At 38.7% G+C, this 26,795-nt stretch overlaps 1 protein-coding gene across 1 annotated transcript in view; it reads left to right on the forward strand.

Moving 5' to 3' along the window:
- The window catches only part of LOC118628537 (glycerophosphodiester phosphodiesterase domain-containing protein 4-like), a 94,541-nt gene continuing 67,746 nt past the window's right edge, over window positions 1-26,795 (forward strand). Inside the window, 2 exon segments of the mRNA XM_036259523.1 lie at window positions 1-183; window positions 7,031-7,134. Coding sequence (XP_036115416.1) covers window positions 1-183; window positions 7,031-7,134 — 287 coding nt within the window.

Genomic DNA, 26,795 nt, shown 5'->3' on the forward strand with positions numbered 1-26,795 from the left:
ATGCTTAAGGTCAACAGGATTGAGGTAAATAGCCAGAAGACAACAGAGAAAAAGAGTAAGCCATGGATTGTACACATCTTCAACTACGAATGCTACATCACCTGCATTACTGGTTGCTATAGCTGCCATTGGAAAACCAAGCTGAAGAAAAAAGCTAGATGTGGAACCTGCTGCTGTTCTTGGGTACAGTCAGATAGGAAGGAGCTAGACCACACTCCCTGAGATGTGGGGAAGATGGGCTGGTCCCTGCCGTCATGAGGGCTCACTAGTCTCCAGAACTGGGCATGCTTGGGCTCTAGTTCTCCCATGAAAGGTTTGCCACAATTCTGGAGACAGTTAACCTTACTGAAATATGTGTTTCTTTTTTTCATTTTTATTCTTCACTTCTCCTTTTTCTTACTACCTCTTTTATATCATTCATTTAGCCATTCACTCACTTTTGCTTATTTATTTATTTATTTATTTATTTTTATTTTATTTAAAATATTCTTTTTAAAATTTTTTTATCTTTATTGTTGAATGTATTACAGATGTTCCTCATTTTTCCCCCATTGACCCTCTCCTCCCCACTCCCGTCCCCCTCCTGTCTTTTCCCACACTGTTGTCTATGTCCATTGGTTATGCATATATGCATATAAGTTCTTTGGTTTATTTCTTCCCACCCTCCCAACCCCCCTTCTCTTTGAGGTTTGTCAGTCTAGCAACCAATTTGTACTTCTTAATCCCTTCAACTTTTTCACCCATCCCGCCAAACGCCCTCCCATCTGGCAACCAACAAAATGTTCTCTGTGTCTAGGAGAATGTTTCTGTTCTGCTTGTTCATTTTGTTTGTAGATTCAATTGTCGATAGATATGTATTCATTGCCATTTTGTATGTTCATATTTTTATCTTTTTCTTCAAAAAGACCCTTCAATATTTCATATAATAATGGTTTGGTGGTGATGAACTCCTTTAGCTTTTCCTTGTCTGGGAAACTCTTTATATGGCCAGTGATTCTAAGTGACAGCTTTGCAGGATAGAGTAATCTTGGGTATAGATTCTTGCTTTTCATCACTTTGAATATTTCTTACCACTCCCTTCTGGCCTGCAAGTTTCTTTTGAGAAATCAGCTGACTGTCTAATGGGAACTCCCTTGAAGGTAACTAACTGCTTTTCTCTTGCTGCTTTCAAGATCCTCTCTTTGTATTTAACCTTTTGCATTTTAATGATGATGTATCTTGGTGTGGGCCTCTTGGAGTTCCTCTTGGTTGGGACTCTCTGTGCTTCCTGGATGTGTATGTCTGTTTCCTTAACCAAGTTGGGGAAGTTTTCTGCCATTATTGTTTCAAATAGGTTTTCGATTTCTTGTTCTCTCATTTCTCCTTCTGGCACCCCCAAGATGCAAATGTTGGCACGCTTGATGTTGACCCAGAGGCTCCTTACACTATCCTCATTTTTTTGGATAATTTTTTCTTTTTGCTGTTCTGATTGGGCGTTTTTTGCTTCCTTATATTCCAATTGATGGTTTGCCTCTTGACTTTACCTACTCTACAATTGAATCTGTGTTAATTATTCTTATTTCGGTTAGTGCCTCCTTCATTTCTGACTGGTCCGATTTTATGCTCTTGAGGCCCTCACTAAGTTCATGAGGTTCTCACTAAGTTCATTGAGCATCCTTATAAGCAGTATTTTGAACTCAGCATCTGTTAGGTTGCTTATCTCCATTTCGCTTAGTTCTTATCCTGGGGTTTTGTTCTGTTCTTTCATTTGGGACCTGTTTCTTTGTCTCCTCATTTTGGCTGCCTCCCTGTGTTTGTTTCTGAGTATTACTTAACAAGAGGTATGGAGCTATCTGAGACCAGATGCTGCTTGTTTGAAAGAATTTAGGAAAACCTGAACCTGGATCCGAGATAGGCTAATTCTATAGTTAACCAACTGGCAACAACTTGGGTGGGCCTCACGGAATCACCAGGGTGGGGCAACCAGTGTGAGCCAAATTGCTGGAGTCCCAGACATGGTGGGTGTCTTCCGTCCCAGGGAAGGGCTCACCAAAGGAACAAAGGCCTCTGACTGCATGTCTGTCCTGGAAAAAGCCCCCTCTCCAGCCCTCGTTCCTGTGCCAAACAGCTCAGTTCTTCCCTGTATGTCTCTGGTGCCCCTGAGCTGCCTCCCCTCCAAGCTTGGAGTGAGTCTAATAAGTCAGTGTGCGGGCCCTTTAAGAGGAGCTGCCGGGGCTCCAGCCACCTCAGCCTCCCTGAGTCCCAGTTCCCGCTGATTTTCCAGGCAGAGGTTATGGGGACTTTTCTTCCTGGCACTGGAACCCTCAACTGGGCACCTGGTGTGGGACGGGGACCCCTCAGTCCTGAAGGAAGACCTTCACAGCTGAGGTGTCCTCCTGATTTTTACCCACCACAGGTGGGTGTGGGACCAGCCCCTCTGCCTCCGCCCCTCCTACCAGTCTCCATGCAGCTTCTTCTTTATTTTCGTAGTTGTAGGACCTCCATTCAGCTTGATTTCAGGCGGTTTAGAATGATGGTTGTTCTGTAGTTTAGTTGTAACTTTGATGTGGTTGTGGGAGGACACGATAACGCGTTTACCTACACCGCCATCTTGACCAGAAGTTTGCTTTTTTTTTTTTTATGTTTCTTATTTATTTTTAGAGAGTGAGGAAGGGAGAGGGAGAGAGAGAGATAAAAACATTGATGAGAGAGAACACTAACTGGCCACCTCCTGATATGCCCCATACTGAGAGTTTGGCCCACAACCTGGGCATGTGCCCCGACCAGGAACTGAACCATTGACCTCTTGCTGCATGGGTAGATGCTCAACCACTGAGCCACACCAGCCAGGCTCACTTTTGCTTTTATTCATTCAGTGACCCTTGAAGAAAAGTAAGATTTGAGTAAATTAGATGTTTTTGACTAAGGATTACAGGAATGTCTGAATATTTAATTTTCTCTTCATTGTGAGTTTCCCAAAGAAGCTCTGCTTGTGAGAAAATAAAACAAAACAAAAAAACAGCCAGTGGGAAGCAAGGTGCTCTTTATTATTGGTCAGGCTAAGGCCAGATTTTCCCTAAAGAACAACTCTGGTACAGCTGAGTGGTGGCATGTGTTCTAGCCTCATTGAGTGCTCTTTTCTTCTCTATGCCATATGTTGGGATCCTCTGTTGGGCTATATGATGTAAGAGATGAAATGATGAGCATACTGAAGTGAGAAGAAGATGGCCACACCGTGTACCTTCACTTACTTGCAAACATGGTCCAGCTAAGGTCTGAGACCAACTGAATCACTAATATTTTATGCCTGAGATGGAGAACACAAAGAAAGGAGTGGAAAATGGGAGGCTTCCCTGGATTAGGCAGGAGTGTTCTGTCCCCTGTATCTTTTCTGCCTGGATATTTGGCTTCTATGCTAGTGACTGGGGATAACAGAAGTGCCTCAGGCATGGTTCTCACTGTCAAGGAGTTCAGTCTACTGGATGAAAGGACAGGTACACACGCTATGTCAGTATGGGGAGAGAGGTGCTATAACTGTGTGTGTGTGCCTGCATGCACACATACACCCATATGTCAAGGGAAGGGTTGAAAATAACTTTATTTAGAAGCGGAAAGGTGGTTAAGAATTATATAGGTGAAGAATATGGGGATGGAAAAAGAAAAGGCATTGGAGGAAGAGACAAAGGGCATTGGTATGAGGTTTATTTTAGGTGGAGCAGGGGATATGAATGAGAAGTGATGGGAAATGAACCCAGAATGGAAGATGGACAGATGTTGTGTGGTATTTAGAATCCGACATCTGCCTATAAGGAATGAACCGTTCCAAAAGATTCTAATCTCGAGATATTGTCTGAGCTATGGTTTGGAATGATGATTTGATCTTGTGGAGGGTGTATTGGAAGGGACAAAACTAATTCAGGGAGATACCTATGCCTTCAAAGGAGCTCTGCTTATGAGAATAAAACAGCCAGTGGGAAGCAAGGTGCTCCTTTATTATTGAAGAACTCTGGTAAGGCTGACTGGTGGCATGTGGCCTAGCCTCACTGCATGTTGGAGGCCTGGATTAGAGGTGTGATGGTAAAGATGGAGAAGAGTGAATTGATTTGACAGATATTTATTATGTAGGGATGAGTTGCAAGTCACACAAGAGCTATAAAGAAGGGCACAGAAGGAAAGGTAAAGGGAGGCTTCATGGGAATTATGACATTCAAGACAATGTGGTATAATTGAAAAATCCGTGGACCAGAGCCTGGGAGTATGTTTGGGTCCTAATTCCAATTCTGCCCTTCCACTGGTCATGTGAACTGATGTAGATAATTCTCATGACCCCATTTCTGCTCAGGGTACAGACTATAGCATAGAGCATAAGAGCTAACTAAGATCTTAGGTCTGGGAAAGACTGCCTGGATTCAGTTTATGGCTTCACCAGTGACTATCACCAAATTAGAGCTTTACCACTGTGCAAACTTGGGGCAGGATAATTAATATTCTGGTGCTTTAGATTCCTCAATAGAATAATGGAGATGATAACAATAGTATCCACCAGTGAGGTTTGTTGTGAGGACAGAAGAGATAATATGTGGAAAACACTTAGAAATGGGCTTGCCACACAATTAGTACTCAATAAATATTAGCTATTTTTATTAATGTCTTGGAATTCTTGCCTTTGGAAGTGATGATCCACATATATAAATGATTGTGCAAGGGATTGTGAGTAGGAAGAATAAGGTGGTCAGAAGTCTAGATAGTGAAGCATGGGTGTGTTTATGGACAAACACATTTTCAATGTTGAATTTAGTGACATATAAGTTCATAAATGGTATGTGGTAAGTTTGGAATGGAATATTTCAAATTATGAAGCTTTTTTATGTTATACTAAAATATCTTTATCTTCTAAACAGTGGGGAGCCTTTGAAAATTTTGAGCAAGAATGGTAACAATGAGAATCAAAATACAGAAATGGATTTAATCAACACAAAAAATTTTATTGAGCACTTACTATGTGCCACAATGATTAGTACAATTAAGGCTCTGGCCTTCCTGTATCTTACATTCTAGTGACATGAGTTAGGTAATAAACAATAAATAAAGAATGATGATTTAATTTAGTGGTAAGAGCTTTGAAGGTAATAAAAAGAAAAATGTTTTAGAAACTGAGATGGGAGAGTGGTTAGAGAAGACCTCTTTGAGCAAAGGTAATTTGAGCTGTCTCCTAAATGAAGAGGTAGAGCCAGCCATATGTACATCTGGCGGGCAAAATTATTTGAGGCAGAAGAACCAGGAAGTACAAAGCTCTTATGGTGGGAACAAATTTGGTTATGTTCTAGAAACAGAAAGAAGGCCAGTGTGGCTGGAGTTCAGAAATGGAATCAGTGTGTAGATTGGGATGAGGTCAAAGGTGGGGCAGAGTTGATCATCTAGGATCTTATGGGCCACAGCAAGCAGTTTGGATGGTATTATAGTATAATAGGAAGCTCTGGGAGTGTTGTGAGCAGGGGATACGTGTATTTTATTTATTTTTTATTTTTTATCCTCACTCGAGAATATTTTTGTATTTATCTTCAGATAGAGCGGGAGGGGGAGAGGGACGAAGAAAGAGAGAGAAACATCAACATGAGAGAGACACATCGATTGGTTGCCACCTGCATGACTCCAACCAGGGCCGGGGACAAACCTCAACCGAAGTATGTGCCCTTAGCGGAAATCGATCCTGGGACTCTGGTCCGTGGCCAATGCTCTAACTGCTGAGCCAAACTGGCTAGGGCAGGATACGTGTTTTTAAAAGTCCACCCAAATTTAATGTAGAGAATAAGACCTGAGCTCTTCATCCTTCTACACTCAGAAGTGATGGTTTAGTGCCTTGATACCTATAATGTCTCTCATCTTTTTGCGATACCATATCTATGTTTTCCATTTTATTTCTTTTTTTCTTATTCTTCACAATAACCCCATGATTTAGACAGGGCAGGGATTGTTCTATCCATTTTTAACACAGTAAAAGCTGTCTCTAAGTGACAGATTTTTTGATTTTGTGATAGTGAAGTGTTAGGATTATAACTCAGCAATCAAAACCTAATGTTCTTGGAAAGGGTTTGGCAGCCTCTGGCATGGCTGGTTTGACCTGATATTCTGTGTAGGGGGTTGCCTTCAAGGCTCAGAGTGAACACCTCCTCTGCAATGACACCCTCTATCCTGCTTTGGGCTCACAGATTTGATCTGGGCACTATCCCTGTCACTTCTTGTCTTGATCTTGAGTCAGTTACTTTACTTCTCTGAGCTTTAGTTTTTTCTGCAGCAAAATGAGTTTAACAATACTTATAGGGCTATATTAAGAAATAAATAATGTAGCTTGTGGACTTCCTAGTATTGTACTAGAATAATATAGCTACTCAAAAACAGATTTATTTCCTAACCCGTTTATACTCCTCCCCTAAATATTGGTAAATGACTATCAAGGGTGGGAAAGATCTGGCCTGAGGGCTGTATAAGGCCCTCAAAATCAATACCAGCTAACATCAAATACCTCACCAAATTAGCCTGGCCAAACATAGTAGGCTAATTTTTAAGTTGATTCTTTCGTATGGCCCAAGAATGATGTTATAAATATCTAAATGGCCCTTGGCAGAAAAAAGGTTCCCCACCGCTGGAACTGATGAACAGTGAATGAATGAATTACTCAGTTGAATGAGTCATCAAACAAACATTTGGTAGATGGAGAGATGGATGAATCATCATACAATTGTTGAGAGCCAACTGCATTTAAGGAACTAAGCTAGATATAGTAATAGAGATTTGTAACAGAGGTTCCTTTTCCTCAGAGTAGAAACTGTCACAACAGATACAAACATGTAAACACATAATTGCAGTTCAGTATTATAAATAGGCTTGTACAAAATTCCATAGGGGTAAAAACAATAATAGTGTTCACTGCAGCCTGAAAGAGTAATGCATGACCTTGTAACTATACAGAGCTTTGGCAAGTGTATTCAGATATTGCTGAGGTAACATGGATACATAGACTTAAATTCGACTTCCTTTTTTCTCTTTCCAGAGAGAGAAATTATTTTACCCATTTCTGGTTATTGCATTTTGCATGTCTTCAGTTTTGCTGTTCGTGTGGATAGAAACCAAAAATGAATATCATGGCTTTGACTGGTGAGTTTCACTTTTATATTTTCATTTGTGAAAGGACTTTTTGGTTTGATAGCCACCTGTATCCTACCTCAGGTTGAAACAATCCAATGTCATAAGAGGGAAGGTAGACAAAATTGGGCTTTCCACACCTGGTGGATGAGAGGCCTGACTCTGGGTCAGGGTAAGGATGCTAAGTACCCTCACCTATTATACTTCCTGTCCACCTGTGCTCACTCTCACATTTAGACCAAATATGGTTCAGTGGGAAGTTTGTCTGTTCTTCCAATGTTTGCAGTTCTATTCTGACCACTCCCTAACCAACACTGTTTTCCTTAGTCTATTTGTCTGGGTTACTGATGCCTATGTCAATTGGTCTTCATGGTCTCTATCCATGAACCCCGATGTCTCCGTCTCAATTCCATACTCTGCCTTTTCCTTCTGTTCTTAGGATACTTCCTGGGACTCTGGGACTCTGAATCAGATATAGGTGTCTTTTTTCAGTATTCTTTCATGACCAAACTCACACTCCTGGTCTGTGCCCAGCTCTTCGGTTTCTCTGACTGTTGCAAATATTACCCATTATTTGGTATTTAGGAGTAAAAGGGGTATACTTGAGTATGAGGCTTTTTAATAGAATACAGTTTATTTTTCCCTTTACAGAAGTAAAATATGGTTTGTTATTTTAAATGTAAAAAGTGCAGCCCTGGCCAGTTTGGCTCAGCGGTTAGAGCGTCGGCCTGCGGTCCAGAGAGACCCGGGTTCAGTTCCCGCTAAGGGCACGTACTTCGGTTGCAGTTTGTCCCCGGCCCTGGTTGGTCGTGTGGGTGGCAGCCACTCGATGTGTCCCTTCACGTCGATGTTCCTCTCTCTCTCCCTTCCTCTCTCTCCCTCCCACTCTATCTGTACAAAAAATGGAAAAATATCCTCAGGTGAGGATAAAAACAAAACAAAAAACAAACCAAAGTGCAGAAAGTCAGAAAATAGAAAATTTGCTTAGTCTTATTCCATAGTGACAGTCACTTTTTGGCTTCATTCCATGCCTTTTTTCTATGCTTATTTAATATTTTTATACTCTACTATATATAATTTTGCTTTTCCTTTTCACCTAACATAATTATAAACATTTTGGTGAATTATTAAAACTCTTAACAAACAGCATTTAAAATCGTTTCAAAATATTTCATGACATGAAGATGCTATAATACACTTAACTACTTTTTATTGTTAGGCATTATAAGTGTTTTCAATTTTCTTGTTTTCATAAGATAAGAGTGCAGAGAAATCCTTCTATTCTAACTAATGTTCTTAGAATAGATTCCACAAATGGTATTATTGAGTTAAGAAGATTAAAAACTTGTAAAATTCATTATGTCTATTGCCAAAGTACTTTCTTAAAAGGTTGTAGCAATTTCCATTTATAACAGAGGTATATGAGAATTTCCATTTTAAGCTGCCATTGACAGCATTAACTATTCTAATTTTGAAAAATTTTTAATTAATTTTAAGATAGAATTTGTTAAAATTTTAATTTCATCAAATTTTAAAACTAGTTTATTTAATTTATTTTCTTTTTAGTTTTATATCTTTGTCTGTTTATCTTTAATAAATAGTAAGTATTCTTATCAGCACTTGAAATAAAAATATTTTTATTTATTTATATTTATCAATTTTCCTCTCAGTTAAAAATCTTTGCATTAGGATATAATTGACATGTAACATTATATTAGCTTCAAGTGTACAACATAATGATTTGATATTTGCCTCTATTTTATGAAATTATCACAATAAATCTAGTTAACATCTTTCATCACACATTGTTACAATTTTTTTCTTGTGATGAGAACTTTTAAGATCTACTCTCAACAACTTTCAAGTATATAATATATTAATAAATGTAGTCGCCATGCTGTACCTACATTCCCATGACTTATAAAATAAACAATTTATAAAATAAATAACTGGAAGTGTGTACCTTTTTTTCCACCTTCACCCATTTGTCTATCACCCAGCCGCTGTCTCTTGGAACCACCAATTTGTTTTCTGTTTTTACGAGTTTGGTTTTCTTAGATGCTATGTAGAAGTGAGATCATACACTATTTGTCTTTCTCTGTGTAACCTAGTTCACTTAGCATAATACACTCTGGTTCTATCCATGTAGTTGAAAATAGCAGAATTTTCTTCTTTTTTATGGATGAATAATATTTCAGTGTGTGTGTGTGCATACATGCATTTGCGTACACATAGTGACAGTCACTTGTTGGCATCAGTCCCAGCCTTTTTTCTATGCTTATTTTTATATTATTATATTTATACCATATATGTAATTTTGCTTTTCCTTTTAACTTAAAATAATTACAAACATTTTGGTGAATTATTCAACCTCTTAATGAATAGCATTTACAGTGGTTTCAAAATATTTCATGACATGAAGATGCTATAATACACTTAATGTTCTATGTCCATTCATCCCTTGATGGACACTTAGGTTGTTTCTGTGGCTGAGCTATTATAAATAATGCTGCATTGACTGTCGGAGCACATATATCTTTTCAAGTTAGTGTTTTTGTTTCCTTTGATAAATGCCCAGAAGTAGAATTGCTGGATTATATGGTAGTTCTATTTTTAATTTTTGAGGAACTTCCATACTATTTTTCATAGTGGCTGTACCAATTTACAATCTCACCAACAGTGAACAAGAGTTTTCCTTTTCCCCACATCCTTGCCAACACTTGCTATTTCTTGTTTCTTTTTTTCCCCTTCTAGTAGCCATTCTAATAAGTGTGAGGTGGTATGTCCTTATGGTTTTGTATTTGTATTTCACTGATGATTAGTGATATTGAGCACTTTTTCTTTCGTGTACCTGTTGGCCATTTGGATGTCTTCTTTGGAAAAATGTCTGTTGAGATCCTCTGCCTATGTTTTAATTGGATTACTTTTTTCCTTTTGAGTTATATGAGTTCTTTATATATTTTGGATATTAATGTCTTATCAGATATATGATCTTCACATATTTTCTCCCATTTGATGGGTTGCCTTTAACTTTGTTGGTGATTTTCTTTTTCTTTTTTTTAAATTTATTTATTTTTGTTACAGATGTTTCTCCCCCACCCCACTGATTCCCCCCTCCCTCTCCCTCCCTGCCCTGTCCCCAGCTTTGTTGTCCATGTCCATTGTTCATGCATATGTGCATATAAGTTCTGTGGTTTATCTCTCCCCTACCTCCCCCTCTTCTGGGGATTGTTAGTCTGTACCCCACTTCCATGTCTCTGGGACTACCCCATTCCTCACACTGTTATGTTCATTATATTTCACAAATAAGTGAGATCATATGATACCTGTTTTTCTCTGTTTGGCTTGTTTTGCTTAGGATAATACTTTCCAGGTCCCTCCATGTAGTCTCAAAGGATAAGAGATCTTTCTTACAGCTGCATAGTACTCCATTGTGTATGTGTACCACAGCTTTTTTATCCATTCGTCTACTGATGGACACTTGGGCTGTTTCCAGATCTTAGCTATGTTGCTGATTTTCTTTGATGTACAGTAGCATTTTTGTTTTATGTTGTCCCAATTGTTTATTTTTGTTTTTATTGCCTTTGCAATAGATCATCACCAAGACTAATGTCAAAGAGCTTACCACCTATGTTTTCTTCTAAGGGTTTTATGGTTTTATGTTCAAGTCTTTAATCCATTTTGAGTTGCCTTTTTTTTCTTTATTGATTTTAGAGAGAGAGGAAGGAAGGGGAGAGAGACATAGAAATATCAATGAGAGAGAACATCGATTGGCCGCCTAATGCATGCCCCCTACTGGGGATTTGGCCCACAACCTGGGCATGTGCCCTGACCAGGAATTGAACCTGCGACCTCTTGGTGCATGGGTCAATGCTCAACCACTGAGCCACACTGGCTGGGCTTGAGTTGATTTTTGTATATGGTTTAAGATAGTGGTCCAGTTTCAATCTTTTGTATATGGCTGCCTAGTTTTCCCAGCGCCATTTATTTCAGAGACTGTCTTTCCCCCATTGTGCATTCTTGGCTATTTTGTCATAAATTAATTGACCATATATGCATGGGTTTATTTCTGGACTCTTTATTCTGTTCCATTGATCTATATGTCTGGTGTTTTTTGTTTGTTTGGTTGTTTGTTTGTTTGTTTTGCCAATAACATATTATTTTGATCACTTTAGCTTTGTTATATTGTTTGAAATGAAGAAGCATGATAATTCCAGCTTTGTTCTTCTTTCTCAAGATTGTTTGACCATTTGGGGTCTTTGTGGTTCCATCTAAATTTTAGGATTGTTTATCTTATTTCTGGGAAAATACCATTGGAATCTTGATAGAGATTGCATTAAATATGTGGATTGCTTTGGGTATTATGGACATTTTAACAATAAGTTCTTCCAATACAAGAGCATGGAATAGCTTTGCGTTTATTCGTGCTTCTTCAGTTTTAAAAAAATTAATGTCTTATAGTTTTCAGTGTACAGGTCTTACTCCTCCTTGGTTAAATTTATTATTAGGTGCTTTATCCTTTTTGATGCAATTGTAAATGGGATTGTTTTCTTAATTTTTATTTCTCATAGCTTATTATTATTGTAGAAATGCAACTAAGTTTTGTATATTGATTTTGTATCCTACAGCTTTACTGAATTTATTTATTAGTTTTAACGGGATTTTTGGTTGTTGGTGTTATTCAGTCTTTAGGATTTTCTCTATATATAATATGTCATCTACAAATAATGATACTTTTACTTCTTCTTTTCCAATTTGGATGCATTTTATTTCTTTTTCTTGCCTAATTGTTCTGGCTAGGAGCTCTAATAACATGTTGAATAAAAATGGCAAGAGTGGGCATCCTTGTCTTGTTCCTGATCTTAAAGGAAAAGCTTTCAACTTTCCACCATTGATGTTAGCTGAGGGCTTGCCCCAGTTTTACTAGATATAATTGACAGAAAACATAAATTTAAGTATACAGCATAATGATTTGATATATGTATATGTTGCATGATGATTACCACAATAAATTTAGTTAACATCATTCATCACCTTACATAGTTGCAAATTTTATTTATTTATTTATTTATTTTTATATCCTCAACAGAGGACATTTTTCCATTTTTTTGTTCAGAGGAAGAGAGAGAGAGAGAGAGAGAGAAACATTGATGTGAAAGGGACACATTGAGTGGCTGCCACCTGCACGACCAACCAGGGCTGGGGACAAACTGCAACCAAGGTACATGCCCTTAGCAGGAACCGAACCTGGGTCTCTCTGGACCACAGGCTGACACTCAAACCGTTGAGCCAAACCAACCAGGGCACTTTTTTTTTATTTTTTTAAATCCTCAACTGAGGATATTTTTACATTAATCTTCAGATAGAACTGGAAGAGAGAGGGAGGAAGAGAGAGAGAGAGAAAAATATCGATGTGAGAGACACATTGATTGGTTGCCACTCGCACAACCCCAACTGGAGCCAGGGATGAACCGCAACTGAGGTACGGTGCCCTTGACCAGAATCAAACCCAAGACTCTTTGGTTCACAGGTGACGCTCTTACCACTGAGCCATACTGGCCAGGGCATGATGAGAGCTTTTTAAGAGGTACTCTTTTAGCAATTTCAAATATACAATACTACATCGCTAACTATAATTGTTAACTATAATAGTCATGATGCTGTGTATTATATCCCCAGAACTTATTTATCTTATAATTGGACGTTTGTATATTTTTACTATCTTCACCCAATTCCCTGACCCTCCACCATCTGCTTCTGTTTCTGTTTCTGTGAAGTCAGTTTTACAGAATGCTACATAGGCCCTGGCCAGGTGGCTCAGCTGGTTGGAGGATTGTCCCATACACCAAAAAGTTGTGGGTTTGATTCTTGGTCAGGGCACATACCTAGGTCATGGGTTCAATCCCTGGTCAGTGAGCATATGGGAAGCAACCGATCAATGTTTCTCTCTCACATTGATATTTCTCTTTCTCTTTCCCCTTTTCTTTTTCTCTAAAATAACAAAAACATATCCTCAGGTAAGTATTAAAAACTTATTTTTAATGCTGCATAGAAGTAAGATCATAAAGTATTTGTCTCTCTATGTCTGACCTATATTACTTAGTATAATGTCCTGACAATCCATCCATATTGTTGCAAATGGCAAGACTTCCTTCTTTTTATGGCTCAGTTATATATATGTAAATATAAATACAAATATATCATGTTTTCTGTGTCCATTCATACACCAATGTACACTGAGGTTGTTTTCATGCCTTGTCTAATGTAAATAAAGCAAGCCTTGTCTAATGTAAATAAAGCAAGAATGAACATGAGATTGTAGATATCTCTTTGGAATATGACTTCATTTCCTTCAGCTATATACTGTGAAATGGAATTGCTGGATCATATGCTAGTTAAAAAATTTTTTTTTGAGCCCAGTCGGTGTGGCTCAGTGGTTGAGCATTGACCCATGCACCAAGAGATCGCTGGTTCAATTCCTGGTCAGGGCACATCTCCAGATTGTGGACCAAAACCCCAGTGTGGGGACATGCAGGAGGCGGCCAGTGGATGTTCTCTCATCGATATTTCTATTTCTTTCTCCCTTTCCCTTCCTCTCTCTCTAAAAATAAATGAAGAAAAAAAAATTTTAAATACATTTTTTTGAGCAACCTTTATATTGTTTTTCCATGGTGGCTATACCTATTTATTTACATTCCCACCAACAGTGTACAAGATCTGCTTTTTCTCCACATACTTCCAGACTTATATATTCTATTTTTGTTAATGGCCATTCTAACATGTGTGAGGTGATATCTCACTGTGGTTTCAATTTGTATTTTCCTCTTGATTAGTGATGTTGGGCATCTTTTCAGGTACCTTTGCCCACTTCAATATCTTCTTTGGAAAAATCTCTATTCATCCTTTGCTTACCTTAAATTAGGTTGTTTTTACTATTGAGTTGTATGAGTTCTTTATATATTTTGAATACTAAGCCCTTACCAACATGTGGTTTGCTAATAATTTCTCCCATTTTGTAGTTACCTCTTCATTTTGTTGATCATTTATTTTGCTGTGTGAACACTTTTTAGTTTGATGTAGTACCACTTGTTTATTTTTTTATTTTTGCTTTAGATGTCATGTCCAAAAAGTCATTGCCAAGACCCATGTGAAGGAACTTTTTCTCAATATTTTCTTCTCGGAGTTTTATGGTTTCACATCCATTTTGAATTAATTTTTGTGAGTGGTGTAATATAGGGGTCTGTTTCATTGTTTAATTGTGAATTTTCAATTTTCCTCACATCGTTTATTAAAGAGATGCTTTCTTCCACTCAGTAGTCCTAGCTCCCTTGTCAAATATTAGTTGACTATATCTGCTTGGATTTATATCTAAGCTCTAGATTCTGTTGATTTGGTCTATGTTTTTGTTTTTATGCCAATACTACACTGTTCTGATTACTATAGCTTTGTAGGATAGTTTAAAATCAGGAAGTGGGATGCTTCCATCATTGATTTTCCCCTCAAGATTATTTGGGATATTCAGGGTCTTTTATGGTTAATATGAATTTTAGGATTTCTTGCTTTTCTTTTTTTTGTTTTTGTTTTTTGTAAAAAAATGCCTTTTTTACAACCACTATGGGACTTGAATGGGGATTGCATTGAAACTATAAATGGCTTTGGATAGTATGGGAAATTTAACATTATTAATATATTAATCCATGAACATGGGGTATCTTCCCATTTATTTTTGTCTTCTATATATTTTATCAATGTCTTCTAGCAGCAATTTTCAACCATTGTGCTGCTGAACACTGGTGTGCCACAAGAATTTAAAAAACATGCAGTACTTGACTATCAAGGACAATGACCTTTTTTTCTTAGATTGTCAAATTAAAAAATGACAACAGCCTTGGCCGGTGTAGCTCAGTTGGTTGGTCATCATTTGTGCACTGAAAAGTTGCCAGTTTCATTCCCAATCAGGGCACATGCCAGGGTTTTGGGCTCAATCCCCAGTAGGGGGCATGCAGGAGGCAGCCAATCGATGCTTCTCTCTCTCTCTTCCCTTCCTGTCTCTCTAAACATCAGTAAAAATATATATTTTTTAAATGACAACAACCAACATAACAATAGCCATCCAGTGTGAATGAATAAAAACTATACCTATTTTTTTTTGTCAGATCAGCAAAAATATATTTTTTGCTGTGCCACAGAATTCTACTAATCATTTCATGAGTGCCATGAGATGAAATAGGTTGCAAGTCTTTGTCTTACAGTTTGTAGTGAACAGGTCTTTCACCACCTTGGTTAAATTTATTCTTAGGTATTTTATTGTTGTTGATACTGTTGTAAGTGGGATTGTTTTCTTTTTTCTTTTTAAAAATAATTCATTATTAGTGCATAAAAATGCTACTGATATTTGTATATTGATTTTATATCCAGCATTTTTACTGAATTCATTAATTAGGTTTACAGCTTTTTGGTGGTCATTAGGATTTTCTCTATATAAAATCATATAATCTGCAAATAGAGAATTTTACTTTCTTTCTAATTCTGATGCCTTTTATTTCCTTTTCTTGCCTAATTGCTCTGGGTAGGACTTTCAGTATTATTTGAATAGGAGTGGAGAGAGTGTGTACCCTTGCCTTGCTTCTGATCTTAAAGGAAAAGTTTTCAACCTTTCACTGTTGAGTAAGATGTTAGCCGTGGACTTGTCATATATGGCCTTTATTATGTTGAGGTATATTTCTCCTATATCCAATTAGTTGTGAGTTTTTATCATGATGGGATGTTGAATTATGTCAAATACTTTTTTTTTTTCATCTGTTGAGATGATCATATAATTTTTGTCTTGCATTGTATAATATGATGTATCACATGCATTGTATTAATATGATGTATCACATTTATTGATTTGTGTGTTGAGCCATGATTGTATCACAGGGATCTTACTTGATCATGGTATATGACCCTTTTAATGTGGTATTGAATTCAGTCTGACAGTATTTTGTTGTGAATTTTTGCATCTATATTCATCAGGTATATTGGCCCTTAGTTTTCTTATCTTTTGATGTTCTTATTTGGCTTTGGTATCAGGGTAATGTTGGCTTTGTAATATGAGTTTGGGAGTATTCTCTCCTCTTCAATTTTTTGGAAGAGTTTGAGAGGATTGGAGTTAATTTTTCTTTAAATATGTGGTAAAATTCAACAATGAAACAGTGTGGTTCTGGGCTTTTGTTTGTTGGGAGGTTTTTGATTACTGATTCATTCTTTTTACTCTGTGTTGTTCTGTTCAGATATTCTATTTCTTAATGATTTTGTCTTGGTAGATTGTATATTTCTAGGAATGTATCCATTTTTTGTAGGTGTTCCAGTTTGTGGTATATAGTTATTCACAGTAGTCTCCATGAACCTTTCTATTCTGTGGTATGAGTTGTAATGTCTTCTCTTTTATTTGTAATTTTATTTATTTGGGTTCTTTTTGTGTTTGGTTTGTTAAAGGTTTACCAATTTTGTTTATCTTTTCAAATAATCAACTCTTAGTTTTGTTAATCTTTTTTGTTGTTTTTCTGTTCTCTATTTCACTTATTTACCAAATACAATATTCTTTGAGAAGGGAAGGCCTTGAGGAAGGACCATGCTAGACAGCCAAAAGTGTATACTGTCAATCTTCCACCTAGTTTCCCACCAAAAGACTCTCTGGCCATTTACCATGGTGGCTGTGCAGTGGGGGAGAGGACATTTTTGGACACTTGTTCTGAACTGACATTTATTCCTACAGGTATAAAGTACCACTGTGATACACCAGGCAGAATAGGGGCTTTGGATGTTGGGAAATCAATGGTGTTTTGGCTCAAGCCAATGGTGTTTCGTCTCAAGTGGACCACCAAACCCACCCTATTTCTCTAGTTCTATAATGAATAGTTGACATAAACATACTCAGCAGCAGATAGAATTTATACAGCAATACTTTGTCATCGAATAGAATTTGTATTTATGAGTGAGCTCCAGCAGGTCCTGATGTCACAAGTAAGTTTAATGGGCAGTTTTCTATTGCTGCCTCAACAAATTACAACAAATTGAGTGGCCTAACATTATCCATTTATTATGTCACAGTCTTGTAGGTCAGAAGTCAGGCGTGCTTGGCTGGGTAATCAACTTAGGATCTCATAAGGCTGAACTTTTAACTGTAGGCTCTGAGTGAGAATCCACTTCCAGGTTCATTCAAGTTGTTGGCTGAATCCATTTCCTTCTAGTTGTAGGAACAATGTGCCCTTTTATAAATGGTTGTCAGATGGGAGTTGTTCTCAGCTCCTGGAGGCAAGTGCATGCATTCCTTAGCTGTGGCTTTCTCTGTCTTCAAAGCTGGCAGTGGTGTATGTCCCTTCTCACATTTCAAATTGCTCTGACTTCTCCTCTTTATTCATCTCTCTGCCTTCCTCTTCTGATTTTAAGGGCTCATGTGATTACATTGGATTTACCTAGCTAATCCAGGAAAACCTCCCTATTTTAAAGTCAGCTGTTTAGTAATCTTAATTACATCTGCAAAGTTTCTTTTACCATCTAACATAATATCATCACTGGTGTGACACCACAGGACAAAGGTCACAGAGCCATAATTTTGCCAATATTTTTAAATATATATAATATATGGCATAGATATATGATACATATATATCATATATAAAGATGTGTATATGAGTTTTTCTCTTCTCCCATTCTTCTATTAGTGGTGATATAGGTACACTGTATTTTCTTTTGGAGTGAGGGTTGGTGTGTTTTTGGTTGTATGAGAGATAACTGCATTATGTTTGACTGAAAGTAAGGATGATAAAAAAGGTGTATATAGACACCAAGTTGACACCAACTGTGGAAGTAAACTCTGGCAGTGTACTGTCTGGGTCAACTTAGCTAAACCGAAGCTACATTTCTCAGAATTCCATTCTTTTTTTTTTTTTTTTTTTATCCTCACCTGAGAACATTTTTCCCCCCCATTTTTATTCAGATAGAGTGGGCGGTAGAGAGAGAGAGAGAGAGAGAAACATCAATGTGAAAGGGACACATCCAGTGGCTGCCTCCCGCACGACCCCAACCAGGGCCCGGGACGAATTGCAGCTGAGGTATGTGCCCTGGACTGGAATTGAACCTGCGACTCATTGGTCTGTGGGTCAACGCTCTAACCACTCAGCAAACTGGCCAGGGCAGAAGTCCATTCTTAATATAGAATTGGGTTAGGATTAGTCACAAGAAAAATTTTCATAAAATTTGAAAGTGGGGAGTGAATCAGAAGCCCCCCCCCTTTTATTTACACTCTGAAGATCAGTGATGGGTCCAGGCATTGCAGCCATATTCATGAAAAGCCAATATCTAGTAGCTTAGTTGGCATGGAGCAGCACCTGGGCCCACATTCTCCCTGCTCCTGCTAGATCTGATCTCCAGATTCTTTATGTCCTAGGCCAGATATGTATGCAGCTCAATGATGAAAGGCACCAGGATTTCCTACAGGTTATCCTAATTATTAAGGTTGTAGGCAATGTATTATGACTTTGTTAAATTAACATTTGCTAAGTGGAGCACAGGATTACTAGATCTATTTAGTATAAATTTAAAATTATAGTAATACATATAGAAAACTTTTCTGTGAAATTAAACTTTTCATTAATACTTAATTTTAATTACACAGATGTGTCTACATAAGTAAAAACAGGTAAACTAACTAATTTGTCAAATTTTTAACATACGCATTAAGAAAACATACTTTATTATATAACAGACTTTTGGCTTTAAAGGACATCTGCTTGCCCAAATTAGTCCATTAGATTGAGGTTTTACTATACTTTACAAAGTGTTCCTACCAGCCCTGGCCAGTTTGGCTCAGCGGTTAGAGCATCGGCCTGCAGTCCAGAGAGACCAGGGTTCGGTTCCTGCTAAGGGCATATACCTTGGTTGCAGTTTGTCTCCAGCAGTGGTTGGTCGTGCGGGTGGCAGGAACTCGATGTGTCCCTTTTACGTCGATTGTTTCTCTCTCACTTTCTCTCTTCCTCTCTCTCCCTCCCACTCTATCTGAACAAAAAATGGAAAAATGTCCTCGAGTGAGGATGAAAAAAAGAAAAACAAAGTGTTTCTACCAATATTTCTAATACCTAACTGGCACCATACATAGTTATCACAATATTATTGACTGTATTTCCTATGCTGTACTTTATATCCCTATGACTAATAAAAAAATTTTTTTAAATTCTCACCCAAGGACATTTTTTTTTCATTTATCTTCAGATAGACTGGGAGGGAGGGTGGGAGTGGGAGAGAGAGAAGAGAGAAACATCAATGTGAGAGAGAGACATTGACTGGTTGCCTCCTACACGACCCTGATCAGGGCCGGGACCAAACCGCAACTGAGGTACGTGCCCTTGACTGGAATCAAACCCATGACTTTTTGGTCCACAGGCCAATGCTCTAACTGCTGAGCCAAACTATGTTAAATAAGAGTGGCAAAAGTGGGCATCCTTGTCTTGTTCCTGTTCTTAAGGGAAATACTTCTATTTTTGCCCTTTGAGTATGATGCTGGCTGTAGGTCTTTCATATATGATCTTTATTATGTCAAGATATGATCCCTCCATTCCCACTTTGCTGAGCATTTTTATCAGAAATGGGTGCTGGATTTTGTTGAATGCTTTTCCAGCGCCTATTGATACCACCATATGGTTTTTATCTTTCATTTTGTTTATGTGGTGTACCACATTTATTGATTTGAGAATATTGTACCAGCCTTGCATCCCTGGGATGAATCCCACTTGGTCATGGTGAATAATTTTTTTAATGTATCGCTGGATCTGATTTGCTAATATGTTGTTAAGGAGTTTGGCATCTATGTTCATCAGGGATATTGGCCTGTAGTTTTTGTTCTTTGTAGTGTCTTTATCTGGTTTTGGAATTAGGATTATGCTGGCCTCATAAAATGAGTTTGGAAGTTTTCTGTCTTCTTGGATATTTTGGAATAGTTTGAGGAGAATGGGTGTTACATCTTCTTTGAATGTTCGGTAAAACTCTCCAATGAAGCTGTCCAGGCCTGGGCTTTTGTTTGCTGGGAATTTTTTTTTAAATTTTTTATTACATCTTCAATTTCCTTATTTGTTATGGGTCTGTTCAAGTTTTCTATCTCTTCCTGGTTCAGTTTTGAGAGACTGTTTTTCTAGAAATTTGTCCATTTCGCCTAGATTGTTCAACTTGTTGGCGTTTAATTGTTCATAGTATTTGTTAGCGATCCTTTGTATTTCTGTGCTGTCAGTTGTTACTTCTCCTTTTTCATTTCTGATTTTGCTTATTTGGGTTCTCTCTCCTTGTTTCTTCCTGAGTCTGGCTAAGGGTCCATGAATTTGTTTATCTTTTCAAAGAACCAGATCTTTGTTTCATTGATCTTTTGCATTGTTTTTGTTTTTGTTTTTTTAGTTTCTATGTCGTTTATTTCTGCTCTGACCTTTAATATTTCTTTCCTTCTACTTGCTGTGGGTTTTTATTTTTGTTTACTTTCTAGTTCTATAAGTTGTAGGGTTAGAAAGTCAATTAGAAATTTTTCATGTTTCTTGAGGTAGGCCTGTAGTGCTCTGAACTTCCCTCTCAGGACTGCTTTTGCTGCATCCCATAGATTTTCATTGGTTTCCAGGAAGTTTTTAATTTCTTCTTTGATCTTCTTGGTGACACATTTTTTTTGTTTAATAACATGCTATTTAGCCTCCATGTGTTTGAATGTTTTTGTTATAATTGATTTCTAGTTTCAAGCCATTGTGATCTGAGAAGATGCTTGATATGATTTCAATCTTTTTGAACTTGTAGAGACTTACTTTATGTCTCAACATATAGTCTATATTTGGGAATGTTTTGAGAAGAATGTGAATTCTGCAGTTTTGGGGTATAATTCTCTGTAGATATCCATTAACTCCATTTGATCTAGTGCATCATTTAGAGTCTCTGTTTCCTTGTTAATTTTTTGTCTAGAGGATCTATCCAGTGATGTCAGCAGGGAGTTGAGTCCCCTGCTATGATTGTATTGCTGTTGATTTCTCCTTTGAAGTTCCCAGAAGTTTTTTTAAATGTATTTTGGTGCTCCTATATTCAGTGTGTATATGTTTACCAAGGTTACATCTTTTTGTTGGATAGATCCTTTCAATATTATGTAGTGGCCTTCTTTGTCTCTAGTTATGGCCTTCATTCTGAAGTCTATTTTATCAGATATGAGTATTGCTACCCCAGCCTTTTTTCCCTTTCTGTTTCCTTGGAAGATTTTTTTCTATCCCTTCACTTTCAACCTATGTGAGTCTTTTGTTGTGAGGTGGGTCTCTTGTAAACAACATATAGATGAGTCATGCTTTCTTATCCAATCAGCTACTCTCTGTCTTTTTATTGGAGAATTCAATTCATTTACATTTAAGGTGATTATTGATATGTACTTATTTATTGCCATTTTTGTTTAGTGTGGTTCTATTTTTCTTCCTATTTCTTCTACGAATTACAACAGTCCTTTTAACATTTCTTGCAGTGCTGGTTTGGTGCCAATGTATTCCCTTACCCTTTTTTTGGTCAGGAAAGCTCTTTATTTGACTTTCTATGCTGAATTATAGCCTTGCTGGATAGAGTAGTCTTGGATTCAGATCCTTGTTTTTCATGACCTTGATTACTTCATGCCATTCCCTTCTGGCCTGTAGTGTTTCTGTTGAGAAGTCAGCTGAGAGCCTTATGGGGTTTCCTGTGTATGTAACTTGTTGCTTATCTCTTGCTGCCTTTAGGATTCTCTCTTTGTCTTGAATTTTTGTCATTTTAATGATGATGTGTTGTAGTGTGGGCGTGTTTGGGTTCTTCTTACTTGGGGCTCTCTGTGCTTCTTGAACTTGAATGCCTTCTTCTTTCACCAAATTAGGAAAGTTTTCTGTCACTATTTCTTCAAATATATTCTCTAACCCTTGCTCATTTTCTTCTTCGGGGACTCCTATGATGCGAATATTATTACATTTCCAGTTGTCTCACAGTTCTCTTAGGCTGTCTTCCTGTTTTTTTTGTTGTTTTTTTTTTTATCCTCACCCGAGGACATTTTTCCATTTTTTGTTTAGGTAGAGTGGGAGGGAGAGAGAGGAACAGAGAGAGAGAGAGAAACATCGACGTGAAAGGAACACATCAAGTGGCTGCCACCTGCACAACCGACCAGGGCCGGGGACAAACTGCAACCAAGGTACGTGCCCTTAGCGGGAACCGAACCCGGGTCTCTCAGGACCGCAGGCCGACGCTCTAACCGCTGAGCCAAACCAGCCAGGGCTGTCTTCCTGTTTTTTAATTGTTTTTTTCTTTTGGTTCTCTGATTGGTTGATTTTTTTCCCACCCTGTCTTCTAATTCATTGATCCAGTTCTCAGTTTCCTCTACTCTGCTGTTTAGTCCTTCCAATGAGTTCTTTATTTCTGCTATGTCATTCTTTGTTTTTTTGTTTTTGTTTTTGTTTTTTGGTGGTTTTTTATTTCCAATTGGTTGATTTTCAATGTTTCTATGTCTTTACTCATAGTGTTGAGCTCATATTGTTCTTACTCATATTGTTGAGCTTCCTCAAGATCATGGGTCTGAATTCTACCTCGGATAAATTGCTTAACTGCATTTCATTTATCTCATCTTTGGTAGTGGTCCCTTGTTTTTTCATTTGGGATTTATTTCATGATTTTGGCTACCTCAGTGGGTTTTGGAGCCTGCCAAATTTTCCCTGTGGGTGTTGGTGTTCTGCTGTTTTTGACTTCCTCTGCTGGGTTTGGATGAGCGTGGGAGGACCCATGTTAAACACCACTGTCAAGTCTTACTTTTCTGGGTAGATTTGCAAGCCCAGGAATGGTTCAGTTATTCTCTAGCTTTCTGCCTAGAACAGCGGTTTTTAATGTGTGGGTCGTGACCACTTTGGTGGTCGAACGACCCTTTCACATGGGTTGCCTAAGACATAACAGTAGCAAAATTACAGTTATGAAGTAGCAACAAAAATAATTTTATGGTTGGGAGTCACCACAACATAAGGAACTGTATTAAAGGGTCGTGACTTTAGGAAGGTTGAGAACCACTCACCTAGAGGCTATTAGTGTAGCTTATTTGAAGAGGCGTGGGTTCTCAGTTGAATGAAAAACTTTCTCAGGTGTTCATCTTAAGAGGATTTCCAAAGGGTGGGGCAGATGCTGGTTATTAATGAGCCTCAATTTGCATTTCAATGTCCCACCTGGGTGGGGTTGAATCTTCGAGAGAGGGGCCACTGCTTTTCCCCAGAGCCCTGGGAAGGAGTAAGATGGCCACCGTCCTGCATGGCCACTACTCAGCAAAAGCTCTGAGCACCCTCCAAATCCCGAGTGTCCCCACACAGTTTCAGTTCAGTCTGCCTTCCTTCTGCTGGAGCTCAAGGTGAGTGGCTATGGCTATTTTAGCGCTCTGTCCCGGACCTCTGTACTGTGGAGTGGGCTTGGGATTTTAACTCTGAGGGCACTGCTCACAGCTAAGACTGCTGCTGTCTGTGGGCTCCCAGCCCTGCTCTTGGGCCTTCACTATCCTACCAGGATCGATTCAGTGTCCCTGGATATATGGTCCTTGCAAGCTACTTTTGTTTTTTCCTGATGATTTGTCTTCATTTTAGTTATAATTCCAGTTTGGTCCTGGGAGATAGTCTGTGTAGCTTCCATTCACTGTGCCGCCATTTTGGAATCTCCCTTAATATTTTTTAACGTATCTTTATTGTTGAATTTATTACAGATGTTCCTCCTTTTCCCCTTATTGACGGCCCCCTCCATGCTCCCACACCCCTCCTGCCTTTCCCCACATTATTGTTTGTCCATTGGTTACATTATATGCCTGTAAGTTCTTTGGTTTATCCCCCCTCTTTCCTTTGAGGTTTGTCAGTCTAACAACCAATTTGTACTTCTTAATCCCTTCACCTTTTTCACCCATCCCGCCAAACCCCCTCCCATCTGGCAACCAACAAAATGTTCTCTGTACTTATGAGTCTGTTTCTGTTCTGCTTCTTCATTTTGTTTGTAGATTCAAATATTCATAGATATGTACTTATTGCTATTTTATTGTTCATATTTTTTATCTTCTTTTTCTTCAAGAAGACCCTTCAGCATTTCATATAATACTGGTTTGGTGGTGATGAACTCCTTTAGCTAGCTTTTCCTTGTCTGGGAAACTCTTGATATGTCCATTGATTCTAAATGATAGTTTTGCAGGATAGAGTAATCTTGGTTGTAGATTGTTGCTTTTCATCACCTTGAATATCTCTTGCCACTCCCTTCTGGCCTGCAGACTTTCTTTTGAGAAATCAGCTGACAGCCTCATGGGAGCTCCGTTGTAGGTAACTTAACTGCTTTTCTCTTGCTGCTTTTAAGATTCTCTCTTTGTCGTGAACCTTTTGCATTTTGATGATGATGTGTCTTGGTGTGGACCTCTTTGGGTTCATCTTATTTGGGACTCTCTGTACTTCCTGGACTTGAATGTCTGTCTCCTTCACCAAGTTAGGGAAGTTTTCTGTCATTATTGTTTCTAATAGGTTTTCAATTTCTTGCTCTCTCTTTTTCTTCTGACACCCCCGTGATGCAAATGTTGGTATGCTGGAAGTTGTCCCAGAGGCTCCTTACACTATGCTCATTTTTAAAAAATTCTTTTTTCTTTTTACTGTTCTGATTGGGTGTTTTTTGCTTCCTTATATTCCAAATAGATGGCTTGCTTCTTGGCTTTACCTACTCTACTATTGAGTCTGTGTAAATTATTCTTCATTTCAGTTAGTGCCTCCTTCATTTCTGACTATGCATCCTTCATTTCTGACTGGTCATTTTTTTATGCTTTTGAGGCCCTCACTAAGTTCATTGAGCATCCTTATAGGCAGTGTTTTGAACTCTGCATCTGTTAGATTGCTTATCTCCATTTGTTTAGTTCTTTTCCTGGAGTTTTGTTCTGTTCTTTTATTTGGGACCTGTTTCTTTGTCTCCTCATTTTGGCTGCCTCCCTGTGTTTGTTTCTATGTATTAGGTAGAGTTGCTATGTCTCTTGGGCTTGCTAGGTGGCCAATTGTAGTAGGTATCCTGTAGGGTCCAGAGCACAGCCTCTCTTGTTTCCCAGCTGGGCCCTCGAGGTACACCTCTTGTGTGGACTTTACACCCTTCTGTTGTAATTGAGTCTTGATTTCTGTTGGCATGTCAATGGGAGGGTTTTACTCAGGCTGATCAGTTGCAAGGACTGGCTGTGCCCACTATACACCGACGTCTGACTACCTTGGTGATCAGCTGCATAACGGACCATCACATAGAGCAAGACTTACTTCAGCAAGGCTCTGGTACCCACTGAGTTCATTCCTTGAATGTGTCACTTGTGGAGGTGGTTAGGTGGTGGTGTTTTGCCATAGTCTGACACTGTTCACTAGGTGTGCTGGCTCTGGGGCAAGGTCAGCCACTGCATGTGTTCTACCCAGGGCCACTAGACATAAGCTACAGAGATAGTGGTCTGCAGATGGCTGCTTCTTTTGCTGGGCTTAGAGGTGCCCAGGCAAAGCCAAGTTGTAAACCAAGGCTGGCTGCACCTAGTGCCAACCTGGGGCCACTTAGTAAGAAGTATGGGGCTTGCTGAGACCAGTTGCTGCTTTTTTGAGAGCATTTAGGAAAATCTGAAACAGGAGACAAGACAGGACATTGCTATGGTAAAGCCACTGGTAACAGCTTGGGTGGGCTTGAAAGTTGGATGGGACAGGGCCTCAGGGAATCACCAGGGCAGGGCAAACAGTGTGAGCCAGATTGCTGGAGTCCCAGATATGGTACCCGTTTGCTGGCCTTGTGGGGGAAGGGCTCACCAAAGGAACAATGACCTCCATCAGCATGTCTGTACAGGAGAAAGCTGCCTCTTCAGCCTTCACCCTGATGCCAAACAACTCAGTTTTCCCCTATATGTCTCTGGTGCCTTTTGAGATGCCTCCCTTATGCTGGAGTTCAGAGAGAAGTAAGTCTGAGTAAGTCCATGTATGGGCCCCTTAAGAAGAACTGCCTGGGGCTCCAGGAGCCTTAGCCTCAGTTTTCACTGGTTTTTATAGCCAGATGTTATGGGGACTTCTCTTCCTGGCACTGGAACCCTGAGCTGGTTGCCTGGTGTGAGATGGGGACACCTTGCTTCTCAGGGAGGACCTTTGCAGCTGAGGTATCCCTCCTGATTTTTATCTGCCACACATAGGTGTGGGACCAGCACAGGCCCACGCCTTCGCCCCTCCTGCCAATCTGGATGTGGTTTCTTATTTAATTTTGTTGTAGGACTTCCATTCAGCTTGATTTCAGGTGATTCTGAATGATGGTTGTTTTGTAGTTTAGTTGTAATTTTTATGTGGTTGTGGGAGGAGGTGATACCGCGTTTACCTATGCTGCCATTTTGATTGGAAGTCAAGAGTCTCTATTTTTGATATATGATACTTAGACCTAGTATAACACTGTTTTTCTTAGCAAATCATTAGTAGTTTTCTCTCATAAACTACTTTTGGAAAAGAACACATCAGGACTATTTTAACAATCCAAAACTCTTTTATAGAATAGAGCAATTACCTTTTACTCCACCCTGTGGAGCTCATGCCCTGCTGAGGATCACCTGCCTTGGCCAGGGTTTAAAGGTCTGTGCAGACTCAGAGGGTGTCAGTGAATGAGTTAAGTGGCTATGG

This window comes from Molossus molossus, unplaced genomic scaffold, assembly GCF_014108415.1.
Source record: "Molossus molossus isolate mMolMol1 unplaced genomic scaffold, mMolMol1.p scaffold_m16_p_13, whole genome shotgun sequence".
NCBI lineage: Eukaryota > Metazoa > Chordata > Mammalia > Chiroptera > Molossidae > Molossus > Molossus molossus.